Source organism: Pseudophryne corroboree, chromosome 2, assembly GCF_028390025.1.
Source record: "Pseudophryne corroboree isolate aPseCor3 chromosome 2, aPseCor3.hap2, whole genome shotgun sequence".
In the NCBI taxonomy this organism is placed as follows: Eukaryota; Metazoa; Chordata; class Amphibia; order Anura; family Myobatrachidae; genus Pseudophryne; species Pseudophryne corroboree.
Window position 1 is genome coordinate 245,644,540 of NC_086445.1, and position 15,401 is coordinate 245,659,940.

The 15,401-nt window shown below is 42.5% G+C and overlaps 1 protein-coding gene across 12 annotated transcripts in view; it reads left to right on the forward strand.

Annotated features, from left to right (window-relative positions):
* The window catches only part of DGKA (diacylglycerol kinase alpha), a 328,604-nt gene that overhangs the window by 301,724 nt on the left and 11,479 nt on the right, over positions 1-15,401 (forward strand). For all 12 annotated transcript variants that reach the window (XM_063952594.1, XM_063952597.1, XM_063952596.1 and 9 more), the window contains 6 exons: positions 260-420; positions 3,777-3,841; positions 4,744-4,834; positions 6,247-6,439; positions 7,766-7,886; positions 12,162-12,222. In XM_063952594.1, the coding sequence (XP_063808664.1) occupies positions 260-420; positions 3,777-3,841; positions 4,744-4,834; positions 6,247-6,439; positions 7,766-7,886; positions 12,162-12,222 (692 nt within the window). The remainder of the gene's footprint in view (positions 1-259; positions 421-3,776; positions 3,842-4,743; positions 4,835-6,246; positions 6,440-7,765; positions 7,887-12,161; positions 12,223-15,401) is intronic.

Consider the following 15,401-nt stretch of genomic DNA (forward strand, 5'->3'; position numbering starts at 1 on the left):
GGGGTTTTCAGTAATATCTAAAACGTATAGGAGGAGGAACACGTATAATAAAGATTTAATAGATCAACATATAAGAAACAACTCCTCTGTAATTCATGATCTTATAAAGTACAGTTGTAGTTGCCCAACATATAATAGAATAGACAGAAGGGGGGTGAGTGAAGTCCTACAGAGGTTACACCAATCAATATGGGAAAGTGTAAGAGGATGAATGAGCCGTTTCCACTGGACACATATATATTTCATTAATTATTTGCAGGCTATGATGGAGAAAATCTAGTTAAAGTATTGAAAGACATTGAAATTAGCACAATCCTTCTGATGGACCGATGGAATGTTGAAGTCATACCTGAGAACCCTAACGAGAAGGGAGACCCTGTCCCATATGAGATAATCAACAACTACTTTTCCATTGGAGTGGTATGTACCTAGAGTACAGTAGTGTGAGAAAATCATGTTTGTTCTCATGCTAGTAATCATGCATATTACAGGAGATAGTAAGGGCATTCACCGGCTGCAAGAGGAAGGATAGGTCTGCTTTGTGGACTTTGGGCCTGATTCAGGTAGGATTGCAAATTCTGCTAAGTAGCAGAATTTGCAATCCATGTGAACGCATGCTGGGGGCCGTCCATTGCAGGGCAAGGCTGGCCAGCATGCTCACCGCCGCTTCCCACCCTGACCAAGCAGAAATTGTGATTGCACCGCAATTTCTGCTTGATCGCAGAAATTAGGGTTGCCTCCTGCGAGGAGGTCAGCCGCAAACTTTCTGATTACGCCGGCTGCGTGTGACATCATGCAGCCGCCCCGATCACACCCCCATTCGCAACCACACTGCCCCCTGTTTAGAAGCCACGCCCCTGCAACGCTCCATCTCCGCCTAGGAAACGGAGAATTGCCCCCCCACACACACACACACACACTCCCCAGAAATGCCTCTGCCTGATTGACAGGCAGAGGCATTTTCTGCTGCGACCCACAGTGCATGCAGGCACATGCACCCGCATCCTTTTCGGATCATGTTTTGCGATCCAACCTGAATCGGGCCCTTTGTTGGAGGTTACATGTACAGATAGGCTAAATAGTCCTTTCAAACGCTATCCTCTCTAAGTTTTTGATACACCATATTGTTCCCTCTAGTTATTTCACTTCTCCAACACTATATCCTATTGCTGAATTCAAATAGGATAGCGTAAACAGCCATCTTCCCTGCTCGATTCAAGTGTAATAACATCCTGATTGGGATGTAGAAGTGGGGACTAGTTGCATCTAGATTACTCGATTCAGTCAGTCTACTGAGAAAAGGTGGAATTAAGGCAACATGGGACACTAGGTAACATACTGTCTCGGGCCCCCTTTTTGGGATGTATTCAAAAGGATAATGTAAATATCACAATGTTACATTGAACATATTGGCATGTGTAGAATGTTGACATGTTTACGTTGTCAGCATGTGAAATGCTGACATTGTGCTTGGACCAGCAGTTGAGAGTTATGGTAAGTCTACTAAGGGAAGGTGAGGGTTAGGCACTAAGGGTAGGGTTAAGGATTAGCCATACTCACCACCAGAAGTCATCATCAGCTGAACATGGGACCCTAAAGACATTGCTGGAGCCACTGGATCCGCCTTACCTGATAAGTCACCACTAGACCACCAGGGACGTCTTGTCGACATTCAAATCCTATCCACATTGCATCAGTGTCAACATGATGAATATCGGCATTGTGAGCATGTTGACATTATGGATGTTGACAAAATATACCACATCCCGCTTCCCACCTCTGTTTGTCATATAAAACATGGTCATCTAGGCCTCTCAGCTCCAGCTGGACGCTTAGGTTAGGTTGCCTAATGATCTGGCTATGGTGAATATGTGGTGGTCATCATTGTGCAGTATTTGGCAGACCTTAAAAACATTGCTATGGTGTCACCAGGTGTTATGTAATACTCTTGTTGACACAGATCCTTCCAGCTGCAGGAGAGGTAAGTCCTAGATACAATCTACAGGGTGAGGGGAAAAAAAAGCCAGATATTAAAGGTTAACAAAAACTGCTATTCAGATTTTTAGTACACAATCTAAAAGTGCATGGAATACAGTTTATTTTCAGTTGGTGTTGAATATGATATTGTCATTTCTTGGCGTTCAGCAGCCTGCAGTTCATTAATGGTTCTTGGTCGATGTTTGTAGACCTCAGCTTTCAGATGGCCCTGTTGGCTGTGTAGGGACCTTTCATGAAGCTGATGAGGATTGTTTTCTGCTTAGTAATGAAAATTCTGCTTGTTAACTAAGCCAGACAAATGAAGGTGAGCTTCGTCAAGAAATTGCAGCGATAATGCTGGAAATGAGCCGAGTGATGTGAAACTTCAACAATCGACTACAAATGTGTATTACGAATGAAGTCCACCATCTGGACCATATCATATTCAAAACCAATTGTAAATAAACTGAATTCCATGCACTTTCAGATTATGTACTAACATTTAGAATAGCATGTACCATGCCTTTTTTGTTAACCTTTAAAATCTGGGAGTTTTTCTTTTTACCTCACCGTGTATTAGGTCAGCTAGGGATTTTCCTTGCATATGGTCTCTTATTCAAATGTAACCTTAAAAGTGGACTACTCATTTTAAAGGGTAGCTTGACTCATCTGCAAATCTATGACTGTCAATCACCAGATATTGGCCCTCATTCCGAGTTGTTCGCTCGCTAGCTGCTTTTAGCAGCAGTGCAAACGCTAAGCCGCCGCCCTCTGGGAGTGTATATTAGCTTAGCAGAAGTGCGAACGAAAGGATCGCAGCGCTGCTACAAAAAAAATTGTGCAGGTTCAGAGTAGCTCTAGACTTACTCCTAGCTTGCGATCACTTCAGACTATTTTGTTCCTGTTTTGACGTCACAAACACGCCCTGCGTTCGGCCAGCCTCTCCCCCGTTTTCCCAGCCACTCCTGCGTTTTTATCTGGCACGCCTGCGTTTTTACACACACTCCCCGAAAACGGTCAGTTACCACCCAGAAACACCCACTTCCTGTCAATCACTCAACAATCAGCAGCGCGACTGAAAAGCGTAGCTAGAGCTTGTGTAAAACTGCATCGGCTTTTGTGAAAGTACGTCGCGTGTGCGCAGTGCGCACCATACGCATGCGCAGAAGTGACGATTTTCAGCCTGATCGCTGCGCTGCGAACAACGGTAGCTAGCGATCAACTCGGAATGTCCCCCATTGTTCACAAATCCACCGCACTACACAAGGAGCCATTTCTAGATCTGATTTTAACTCCATATTTAGAAAGGAAGCTCTACATCGAAGTTGTTTTGTTTTTTGTATGTATAAGTAGCAGTGACAGTATTGAAAGAAAACATGTCGGTACTCACGGGTCCTTTCACGCAAGAATGCAAATGATAAGCTGGGTCTATGTCAGTACATCCAGACTTTTATCAAGAAGAACAAATGACTGGCCTGAAACGTTGGACATAGAGACAACTTGTCTTTTGTATTCTTACTTGAAAGGACCCGTGAGTGCCACCATTTTCTTCAATACTGTATGGATATTTGCATATCTAGGAGGGCACCAGGTCAGGATTTTACTGGTTTTAGTGGAGTGCTGGTATCATTGTTCTATATAAGTAACAGTAAATATAAATAACATAGTAACAAAGTGATTTTAAAAGTGAATATTTCATTTATGGTTTCCCGATTCTCATATTTAAAAACTAATATTAGTTCAAACTTTGCTGACAAGTTCACAGGCTCAAAAAAACTGCTGCTTTCTGCTTTCTACAGGATGCTTCCATCGCTCACCGGTTCCATGTTATGAGGGAGAAATATCCTGAGAAATTCAATAGCAGGTGAATATGACCTGTCATCATATAGGGGTATCATTTGCCTATGCTGCTAATGCAGCATGTTCGCTAAAAAAATACATTTGTTCACCTCCTTTTAATACAATATTAGTATACACCAGTGGTATCCAAACCCAGTCCTCAGTGCACTCCAACAGTCCAGGTTTTCGGTATACCCCTACTTGTGCACAGACAGTATCCTTACTGAGTCATGTATGCCTAAGCATGGGTATCCTTAAAACCTGGATTGTTGGGGTGCCATGAGGACTGCATTTGGAATCCACTGGTCTATTCAGATAAAACAAGTATATTTTAATGTATTGGACTTATAATAGTTATATATTTGCAATAATTGTACTAAATGAATCAGTGGACACTTTAGTCCACTTAGTTTAGGCATCCCTCTAAATTGCACAGGTGGAATACCTTTTCCTGAGATCATACGTTCTCTCAATAGAATCAATGTATTAAAATTGTGGAATAAGACATATGCACCTGTTATGGAATAGAGGCATGTTTCAGCACACCTCCTGATTGGCTGATGTCACATTGGGGTGCGGTAAAACATGTCTCCTGGCTATAGCAGTTGTGCTTGCATCTTATTCAGTAGCATGTAACTCACTGGCTCAATGGAGACTTCCAGAGACTTCCAAAGTTATGGATCAATACCATTACTTAGGTGGTCCAAACACGCTAAGGGGGAGATGTGCTAAGCCTTGGAGATTGATAAAGTGGAGAGAGATAAAGTATCAGTCAACCAGCACCTAACTGCCATGTTACTGTCTGTGTATGAAAAATGACAGGACCTGATTGATTGGTATTTTATCTCTCTCCACTTTATCACATCCGCCCCAAATTGTTGATTATTAATAACTTATCATGTGGCGTATTGTATTTTCTATTGAAAGGATGAAGAATAAGCTGTGGTATTTTGAGTTTGCTACATCAGAGACTGTTTTCTCTACGTGCAAAAAGCTGAAGGAGTATGTTACAATTGAGGTTAGTGTTTCCATCAGATCAGTGACGTGCGGTGGGTGTTCACAAGATACAGATCAAAGTCCTGTCAGCCTTAGGGCTATTCTATTTTAATATTCTACAACATCCGGAACCTTTTAACTCAGGCGGAATATTTAAAATATCAATTGCATAGTTTTGTTCCATCTCCGGTATTTATCGCAGTATTGTTATATAAAGTAGAACTTGAACCTAGTGTAAATTATAAGGATATTAGCCGTCACACTGACGTTATATGTCCATATAAACCAGTGGTTCTCAAACTCGGTCCTCAGGAACCCACACGGTTCACATTTTCCATGTCACCCAGCAGGCGCACTGTGTATGACCAACTGCCACATTTTAAAAATCTACAGGTGACCTGCAAAACATGAACCGTGTGGGGTCCTGAGGACCGAGTTTGAGAACCTGTGATATAAACGCACAAGATTGCTGGCACAGAATTGATGACATCTCGTTTAGTACAGTAAAGGAGTGCCTTAAGAATTACCGCCACGTGATGTTTTTAATTCATATTCCTTAACAGCAATAATAAAGTGATTGTAAATGCTTCCTTTTTGGTAAAATAAAAGCACAATGGCCTGTGTGCTGGATAATTCAGCCAATATGTACAGAGGTGTCCTCATACACTGTGGCTTCAGACACGCCAAACAGCTCCTGTAGGCGCTCAAGGTCCCGTGCATCTCGACCACGCTGAGCGTCTTTTTCCCCAAAAATATGCGTTCACACACATAAACTGGAAGCAACAAAAACGACTTTGGTAGATTGCACTGATCAACTTGATGTGCGACACTTGTATACCTGTGTGCAAAAGAGTCTGAACCTGTATACAAACTTTTTCTCATGCCAAGTTCCGACGTGCTTCATCTGCGACTTCTACATTTTTAAAACTAATTCCTGTGCAGTTGAAGTTGCAGCCCGGCCTCTGTAGTACACTGAATGGTATTTTATTGCATCTGACATGTGAATAGGATTTTAAAGAAGTCGCAGCACTTTGCCGCAGGGAGTGGCTCACACACGCACCGTATTGAGGTTAGGCGTATGAGGACACATCTGTATCAAGAGAGTGCAAGTAGATATTGTCCAGCAGTGTGCATCACCACCATTTTCTCTTACCAGATAGGAACTTGCTCTGGTGATACAGTGTTACTTCACTTGGTGCTGCAGAGACGCTTTCGGCAGTAATGCATTTATATTTTAGGCTTTTTTTTAGATCCTTTTATTGTTAGATAGTTAATTACACACAGTTGTCTGTACATGGTCATGTGATTCGAAAGATTCATTTTTTTTATGGTGAAAGAAGTTAAAATAATCTATGCTATTATCAGTAAGCGCTGTAATTACTTATGGTACGTGGTATAACCACAATCTCTTGTTTATTCTTCTGTCTACCGTAGTGTTGTGGCTCGACCTTGGATCTGAGTTCTGTATCACTTGAAGGTATTGCTGTCATTAACATACCCAGCATGCATGGCGGCTCCAATCTGTGGGGAGAGACGAGGAAACCTCTGGGGGAGGCACGAAATGCTTCATGTCATAACCAACCAGAGGTCATCACTGATCCTGAGGCTTTGAAGGCATGTGTCCAAGGTGAGCGGAACAGTCTGGTAATACATGTAACTGGAGACAAGACGTCCCCTAAATCCACATCTCCTGTCAGGAGACAGTAGACGGTGCGGTTAGCTGTTATAGCTTTTTAATGCCTTACCGACTAGTAAGTAATGTGAAACAATTCCACCCAGGTTTATATTATAACCTATTATCTGCAGGCATATAAAAAAATATTCACAAATGCTAATATACATTTCAGAGAAAGATGCTGTTTTAAAGATGGACCTCAGATTCAAATAGACAGCTTGTAATCCTTTTATTGCATTGTCTTGCAGTGTCTTCCACACACTACTCCCAGTGGAGATGGTACTTGTGCTCCCCTTTCCCCCATAGCATACCACCTATGATGTGAAAAGTAGCTTCAGGAAAGGGAGAATATTTCCTCTCATGTTGTCAATCATAACATTTCGGTGACTGCAGTAGGCACATGTCATTGCACACTCCTTCTGCTGTCAGTTATTCCAGAGCGCCCACAGCCGGGAGCACCTGGTGGAGGTGGGAAATGTATTCTCTGCTGTGTCTTGGGTGATGAAATAAAGATCAGGAGGGATAAATAAAACCATAACTGACTTAATTGGATGAAGAGCTACAACTGTGAAAGCAGTAATAAAATATTGTATTTGATAGGACAGATACTTTGGCAATAAAATACAGAAATAAGACTAGAGGCCGTATAAGACAGCTGTAAAGCAAGTACAGGATAACCAGGCAAGACGTAAAGTTAGTATAATGCTTGATATTTGCAGAGGGATTAGCAGATGTGAATCTACTGTACCAGGCTAAAGTTAGGCCTCACTAAGGGCATATTTATCAAATAATAATTGTGGGATATCCCCTGAAAGCACCAATTTTGGAGAGGTACCGGCAAATATTAAGCATCCCCTGGATGAATCTGTGGGGCACTGCAGTAGACATCTCTGATAGCTGCTGCAAACCTCTCTTTCAGATTGCAAACACAGCTCCCGTTGGTTGCTCTGGGGACTGCTTAAATGCTGAATTTGCCAAGTTTGGCCCTGGTAGCTAACACCATTAGCCATAGTAGCCTATGGGCTATGAACCTCAATAGTTAACAGTAGCCTGACCGGTCACAGAGATCACACATTGAAGGGACGGGCTCCTACCTACTGCAGCCTCTGTCCCTGGATGTGAGTTTTAATAATGCCAGCAATCTGGGCCCCTATGGGGGCTGCTTTCACATTCCAGAGCTTGGTACGATAGCTAATACAAACTTCACATTGCCGTTAGCTGTTGTAGGTACAATTATGATAATATTTTAGGTTTTTATTGTCATTTGTCTTACAACAGATCTTAGTGACAAGAGGCTGGAAGTGGTGGGATTGGAGGGTGCCATGGAGATGGGACAAATTTATACCGGTCTGAAGAGTGCAAGGAAACGATTGGCGAAATGCTCAGAGATTACTATACGGTGAGTTATTGTTTCATTTGACTTTTATATTTATAAATATTTTTCTTTAGCACTACTCAATAATAATGTATCATTTAAGATTACATTGACTTTATGCTCTTAGTCAGATGTGGTTAGAGTGCTATGGTTAGTACTGTAGTCTAATATATTGATAACTAATAATATTGATCTGCCATTTACTAGGCATTTGCTGGGTGTATGACAGTGATGCATTTTTGGAGGTTATATAGTGGAAAAAGTTGAGGGAAAACTAAATACCATAAATGAAAGCATTGTTTTTAAAACTTAATGGATGAGGCTTGTACATCATACTACAGATGTGTCCTCATACAGCATTACTGCAGTCGCGCCAAACAGCCCCTCTCAGCGCTCCAGGCCCTGTGAGACTCTGCTAACGTCGGCCATCTTTCTTTTCATCCTTTTTTACCAAAAATGTCTTAGTTGCAACGCAATGCTGCTTGGATGCACCAGAACTGTGGTGATTAATTTGATATATAACACTTGTATATCTGTGCACCTGAGTCTCTGAATCTGTACACAAAGTGCTACAAAGTAGCAGCCACAGCTTTTTTCTATTACCAGTTCTGTTCTGCTCCGTATACAGACTCAGTCACACACGATATACAAGTATAATATATCACATTCATCAGCACAGTCTCCTGATGCATCTTAGTTATATCGTTGTGACTAAGAAGCATTCTCAGTAAACAAAAATATGACTGATGCTAGCATAGTTGCACGGGACCTGGTGCTCACTTGTGCCAGGCATTTCACGCTGTGTGGCGTACTAAGGCTAGAAGTATCAGGTCACATATGTACTACTATTCTTTGTGTGGAGGGTGAATCTGTGGTCCAGCAGTTTTGATAGTTGACATGGCTCTCCTGACGGATATCGCTGGTGCCACATATTCCTTGTGTGACTTGGTCCTGGCTATGATGGACTCAATAAAGACTTTGTTAGAAGACGATATGTGCCTCTGAGTAATTGCTTTGTATAAACTGCATCATTTAATGGGCTTTAGCTATACAGTTTACGCTGTCGCTTTGGCTGTGGGCTGCTGTCCTGTTGGTTAGCTGAGCTTGGCTGAGAGAGAGCAGCTTTGTATTTGTGTAGGATTGCTGATCCTAATGTCTATTAAGGGTATTACATTGGCCACCATCAGATGATTCTGTCTAGATTGCTCTCTTTAGAAATTAGGCTTTGATAATGTCCAGTCACTGTTTTTGTCCAGCTTCTGAATAGATTGGGCTGGTTTGGTTCTTTTATTAGTTGCGTTCATGTGAGACAATATCATGATTACAAAAAGAGAATATTATCTGTCATCATCATCCAGCAATGAGCTGTAAGCCTTTTCTATGTCACTGTGAAAAATGTTTGCCTCCTATTAATGTTTGCAGGCAAAGGGCGGGATTCAAATCTTTTATTGCCCCCGATCTCTCGTCTAAAGTGATGGGAGATCGCGAGGCGATATTCTATGGCCCTCTGTTATCACGCAGATCGCGCCCATAAGAGATGGGTTTAGCCGCGTAAAGCAGCTAAACCCGACTAAAGTCATGGGCGCGATTGCAAAAAGTCCCGTTTGGGCGTCCAAACGGGTCACTTTTCGTGCATTTCAGCTGACCACCCCAGGGGGTGGCGAGCTGAAATGCTGATATCGCGCCCATCGGCAGTAACATTTGAATACTGCCAGCGGGCGCTATGGGGGCAGGAGGGGAGCTGTAAGATTTGAATCCCGCCCAAAGAGTATAAAGTACGCATGTTCAGTTGAGCTAGGGCTCCATACCAGGGATCCGGTATGATATACCGGCAGACAGGATGCCAGCTGTCAGTATACAGACAAAGGCATCCCGTCTATCTAAATACCGGTAGCAAGTGCCCTCGCTGGATCGCTGTGCTCGCTATGCTTCGGGCCTGGTGACGAGCTTTGCTTGAATGCACCAGTTGCCATATGTTTTAGCCTCATAAATATGTAGTGACAAGGGTGCTTAATAATTACACAACATAACATGGGCTCCACATTGTTTACTAAAATGCTAAAACCAACAGATTAGTTAGATTACAGAAGGGCCTTCTGATTGTGACTGTTTTATTCAGAACTGGTGCAAATGTAATCAGCTCTTGTATATGGTAACTTCTCCGTCACAAACATTTCTGAAATTGTATCTAATACGTTTAACATATTTTCTACTGCTAATATTGTACCCGTAAAAAGTAAATTTTCCTATATATTATGTATTGTCTACTGCTAATATTGGCCCTCATTCCGAGTTGATCGCTCGCTGACGTTTTTCGCAGCGCAGCGATCGGGTGAAAAATCTGCATTTATGCGCATGCCCATGGTACGCAGCGCGCATGCGTTAAGTACTTTCACACAAAACTTTGTCGTTTTACAGAGGCTCGAACAACGTTTTTCAGTCGCTTGAGTGTTCCTTGTACGATTGACAGAAAGTGGGTGTTTCTGGGCGGCAACTCAGTGTTTTCAGGGAGTGTGCTAAAAAACGCAGGCGTGCCAGGCAAAAACGCAGGAGTGGCAGGAGAAATCGGGGAGTGGTGACATCAAACCAGGAACTAAACAGACTGCAGTCATCGCTAGATAGGAGTAGGTCTGGAGCTACTCTGAAACTGCATGAAAATTTTTAGTAGCAGAACTGCTAATCTTTCGTTCGCACTTCTGCTAAGCTAAGATACACTCCCAGAGCGCGGCGGCTTAGCGTTTGCACTGCTGCTAAAAGCAGCTAGCGAGCGATCAACTCGGAATGAGGGCCATTGTACAGGTAAATAGTAAATTTTCCTATATATTATGTATTGTCTACTGCTAATATTGTAAGGTAAATAGTAAATGTTCCTATATATTACGTATTGTCTACTGCTAATATTGTAAGGTAAATAGTAAAGTTTCCTATATATTATGTATTGTCTACTGCTAATATTGTATCGGTAAAAAGTTAATTTTCCTATATATTATATATTGTCTACTGCTTATATTGTACAGGTAAATAGTACATTTTCCTATATATTAGCAGGGGTATTGACAGCTATGCCAGGCCCAGGTACTGCGAGGGGGCATGGCCAATGCAGGGAGGTGTTGCCTGATTCCCTCCTTAGGAAATATTAAAAACACGCCACATGTGAGGGTTGGGGTTTGGAGTGTCAGGCTGCAGGCGATAGATCACCCCTAACCCCCCTGCATATTACGCAGGGAGAGAGAGGAGTGACTGCTTCCTCAGCTGCCTCTCTCCCCAACGCTGCACACAGCAGCGTGTGTGCTGGACTGGCGGGGGAGGCTGCTGCTGCAGCAGTCACTTCTCTCTCTCCCCGCATCCAAGTGCCGGCACTGTCTGCGGGGAAGCGGGTAGCCAGCAGGTCTCGGGCCCCTCCAACAGGCACGGGTAAAGAGTACGCGATTCCACCCTCTCTCGATGCCACTGTTTATTAGGTATTATTGTCTACTGCTAATATTGTACAGGTAAATAGTACATTTTCCTATACTGTATATTAGGTATTTTCTACTGCTAATATTGTACAGGTAAATAGCACATTTTCCTATATATTAGGTATTTTCTACTGCTAATATTGTACAGGTAAATAAATAGTACATTTTCCTATACTGTATATTAGGTATTTTCTACTGCTAATATTGTACTGGTAAATAGAACATTTTCCTATATATTAGGTATTTTCTACTGCTAATATTGTACAGGTAAATAGCACATTTTCCTATATATTAGGTATTGTCTACTGCTAATATTGTACAGGTAAATAGTAAATTTTCCTATACTGTATATTAGGTATTTTCTACTGCTAATATTGTACAGGTAAATAGTAAATTTTCCTATATATTAGGCTTCTGTTGCTGCGATCGGGTGGCCATTACAGTTGACCCAACCAAGCTGGTCATAATCATGACAGGCCTGTTTTTATGTGGATGCATGGGGCTGTAGTCTCATTTGCCTCATTGTAATCTGGCCCTGCTGGAGAGCAGTCAAGAGAAGTGCTACTGTGAAACTAAAGTAAAATGTAAGGTCCATTCTCTTATGCTGAGAGGACATCAATGCATTTCAATAGATATAGGTGACTGGCAGAGATGGTTCATCTCGCATGGCAACTGCTCCAAAAAGATTAATTACAAATGTTATAATATATGACTAGAAAGTGACTATGGAGGAGAACCCTGTGCTTATTCAAACATTGTACTAATAATTCTGTAACAGAATTTCTGGATGCTCTATTAAACAATCCTTATACTGTATGTGCTGTACTTTCTCTTCCCACAGAACCACAAAGCCATTGCCAATGCAGATTGATGGGGAGCCCTGGATGCAGCCACCATGCACAGTAAGGACACACAGGGAAAATATCACTTCCCATAATTATCCCTTTCTGGTAGCATTGCAGCATTACTATTCTTCTTATCTTTCAATTAGGGTGTGACAACGGGTTTGTTAAGCTGTACAAAGTGCATTAAATAATAGAGTACAAACATAATATAAAGATAATATATACGTGAAAGTCAATAACTACTTATCTCTGCAAATATGGTCTGGCTTAATCTGTAATCCGGTTGATGGGCACAATAGACGCTGATTGCAAAAAGAATATATCAAGGAGTAGGAGATGATGGCAAAGGTCAGGAAAGGAAGAGTACTCAAGAGAAAGAGGGTCCTCCTAATGTGAGTTTATAGGAGATGGGGCAGTAGGACATAGGTGACTAGAGAGGATGAGTCAGTGTGTAGGGACAAAAGATAAGATTTAGAACAGAGGAGGAGAGTCTGATAGGGAGTGAGAGGGAGTGAGTTCCAGTGGTGGGGAGCTGCACAGGAGAAGTCCTGAAGATGGTAGTGGGAAGAGGAATTCACTTGTCAAGACAGGTGGCATTACAAATAGGTCTACAGTATCTCCACCCTTTATTTTCATAAAATGAATCCATCCAACAGATTAAAACGGACACCTGACGAACATCTCCCCATACTGTGTATTTAATGCTAACAGGGACAAGTTAGCATCCATTATGTTGCCAAGGAGATCTAACCAATAAAGGAAACTATAGTGAATATTTTTTCATGTATCTGGTGTGCTCTAATTGAGACCAACTAAGGCCTCTACATTCAGCAGCAGAGTGAGCAGGTATAAAAAAAAAAGGCAGTTAAATAATTGCAAATATACATATTCTAAAATATTTTTTATTTTATTCTTTGCTTTATTTCCAGCTGTTTAAATAAATAATAAATGTACATAGGGTAGAAATTAGGAAAGTGAAACAGTACCATTATAAATCGTTCACGATCCACAATCCACAACAACATTAAATTATATGTGGTGGAAGATGTGATTCGGCATTGACGTTTTGCATCAGAATCGCCCACTCAGACCAAACAGTGCTTGGTGAACACATGTCCAACTTAGCCACGACTTTTTCTATGATTAGCTTTAGTGCAGTTAGTTTTGGGTCTCTGGATTCAAAAATATAGAGAGTGTGGCAGATTTGATCTTGATTGTATGTGCATGTTGCAGTCCAGAAATCTAAATAAATTGATTTCACCAATAAAGAGCAAAATTGAATCTTTAGTGTCAGAAGGGTCTGATGATAAGTAGACTCATTTGAAACTCATCAAGTTGCTACTGCTACACTCTCTCTCCATTTTAAACAAACATCTATCTCCAAGGGCTAAATTTACAAACATTTACATCCAAACTGCTGGAAAACCATAATCAAAAGTGGCTTTGTTATGATTGGTCAGAGTGTGAGAAAAGCTAGTCAGATTGGTTACATGCAACATTGGGCTCAAACCAATCAATCAGAGTGGCTTTTCTCATGGACAAATTATTTTCTCCAGCACAGGTCAAAAATAAAACCTAACAGTATACACGCCACTAGCCAGCTATTAGTGGTATTGCTTATCTCAGCCAGTAAAGGTCACCTAGAACCTTGCAAGCCCTAAACCAGAGTTTCTCAAATGCGGTCCTCAAGGCACCCCTATGTTCCAGGTTTTAAGTTTATCCATGCTTGGCCACAGGTGACTAAATTAGCATCTCAGCCAATTTTATTTAACCATCTGTGTGAGTCATGGATATACCTAAAACCTGGACAGTTGGGGTGCCTTGAGGACTGCATTTGAGGAACCTCTGCCCTAACCAATTCTGGGCTATGATTTTGGTCAGTGGGTGAATGTAAGTGTTATATACTTCTTACTAACTTACTGAGAGCTGTGTCAATAAAGGATCTTCAAGCATTAATCTCAATAAAGTGTATTTTATTAAATTTTAAAAATAATATAATATGGGGGGTCGGGCCTTGAGGGCAGAGAAGACGGACGTACCGCTGCTGTGCTCCGGAGCTTCTCTCCTTCAAACACCTGGGAGGAGAGAGCTACGGAGACCTGTGACACACTGTCTGCACTTCCACCTTGCCAGTGCAGCACCGGCAACTAGGAGGTAGGCACTTGGAGCCAGGGAATCAGTTCCTACAGGCTGCAGCTTACCCTCCCGTGTAAAGCCGTGGCCTCGAGTACGGAGCTCCGCTCCAGGATTTCTGATACATGCGCCGGCGACCTACCGCGGCTGCCTTGCAGGGACTCGTGGGGGCTCAGCTGGCTGACGGTGATTGAGGGCTCTCAGCTGGGAGTCTGGACGGCGCTGCTGCGCCACCCCCAGAGGTACAGCTTACATCTTAATTGGGGATAGGATCACCTTCTCCCACAAACACACACACACCCTCCTTGTCCCTGTTCTTGGCTACACTTCAACTCACTGGCACCCACGCTGCACCAGGTTGCCAGGAGGCCTCTTAACCTTTTTTCTTTCAACACATCATGGAGGTGTAGTGAGGAGGAGCACTTGTCAGGGGGATACTTGGGTGCTTTTCACTAGTCAGATAACTGCTGGCTGGCCAGGCTGTCTGACTACTACTACTGCTACTCTGGAATACAATATCGGTGTTTGACACCATACACTTCGTTTATCTCCATGTGTTTTGTGTATACTGCCACAGTGAATATGGATAAATATGTGGTGAGACCTTTGAGAAGCCTTAAGGACGGCCAGGCGGGCAAGGGCCGTGGCAAAGACACTTAGTCTGTGGCTTCCCCTTCTTCTCCTAGCGTGAGATTGAGAGACATGGATGGGGACCACACATCCGATGCTGCTTCTCCGGCCATCACTGACTCCTTAACTTCACAAGAGCTTACCACTCTCCTGGCCTCGCTTCTGGACCAGAAGTTAGCTCCCCTGTAGGATTCCATAGATTCTGCTGTAACCCAGCTCACAAAACACAATCAGCATCTTTCTGAAGCGGAACAATGCATTTCGGATTTGGAAGATGAACTTTCAACAGCCAAGGCCACCTTGACTGACCAGGAGAAGATGGTGGCATCCATGGCGGACAAATTGGGAGATTTAGAAAATAGAAATCGTCGAAATAATATCTGCATTATTGGCCTACCGGAATCTGTCAAACATGCTGACCTGATGCCACTGGTCTCTGAATGGTTGCCACAAAAATTCGGGTGTGTCCCCGC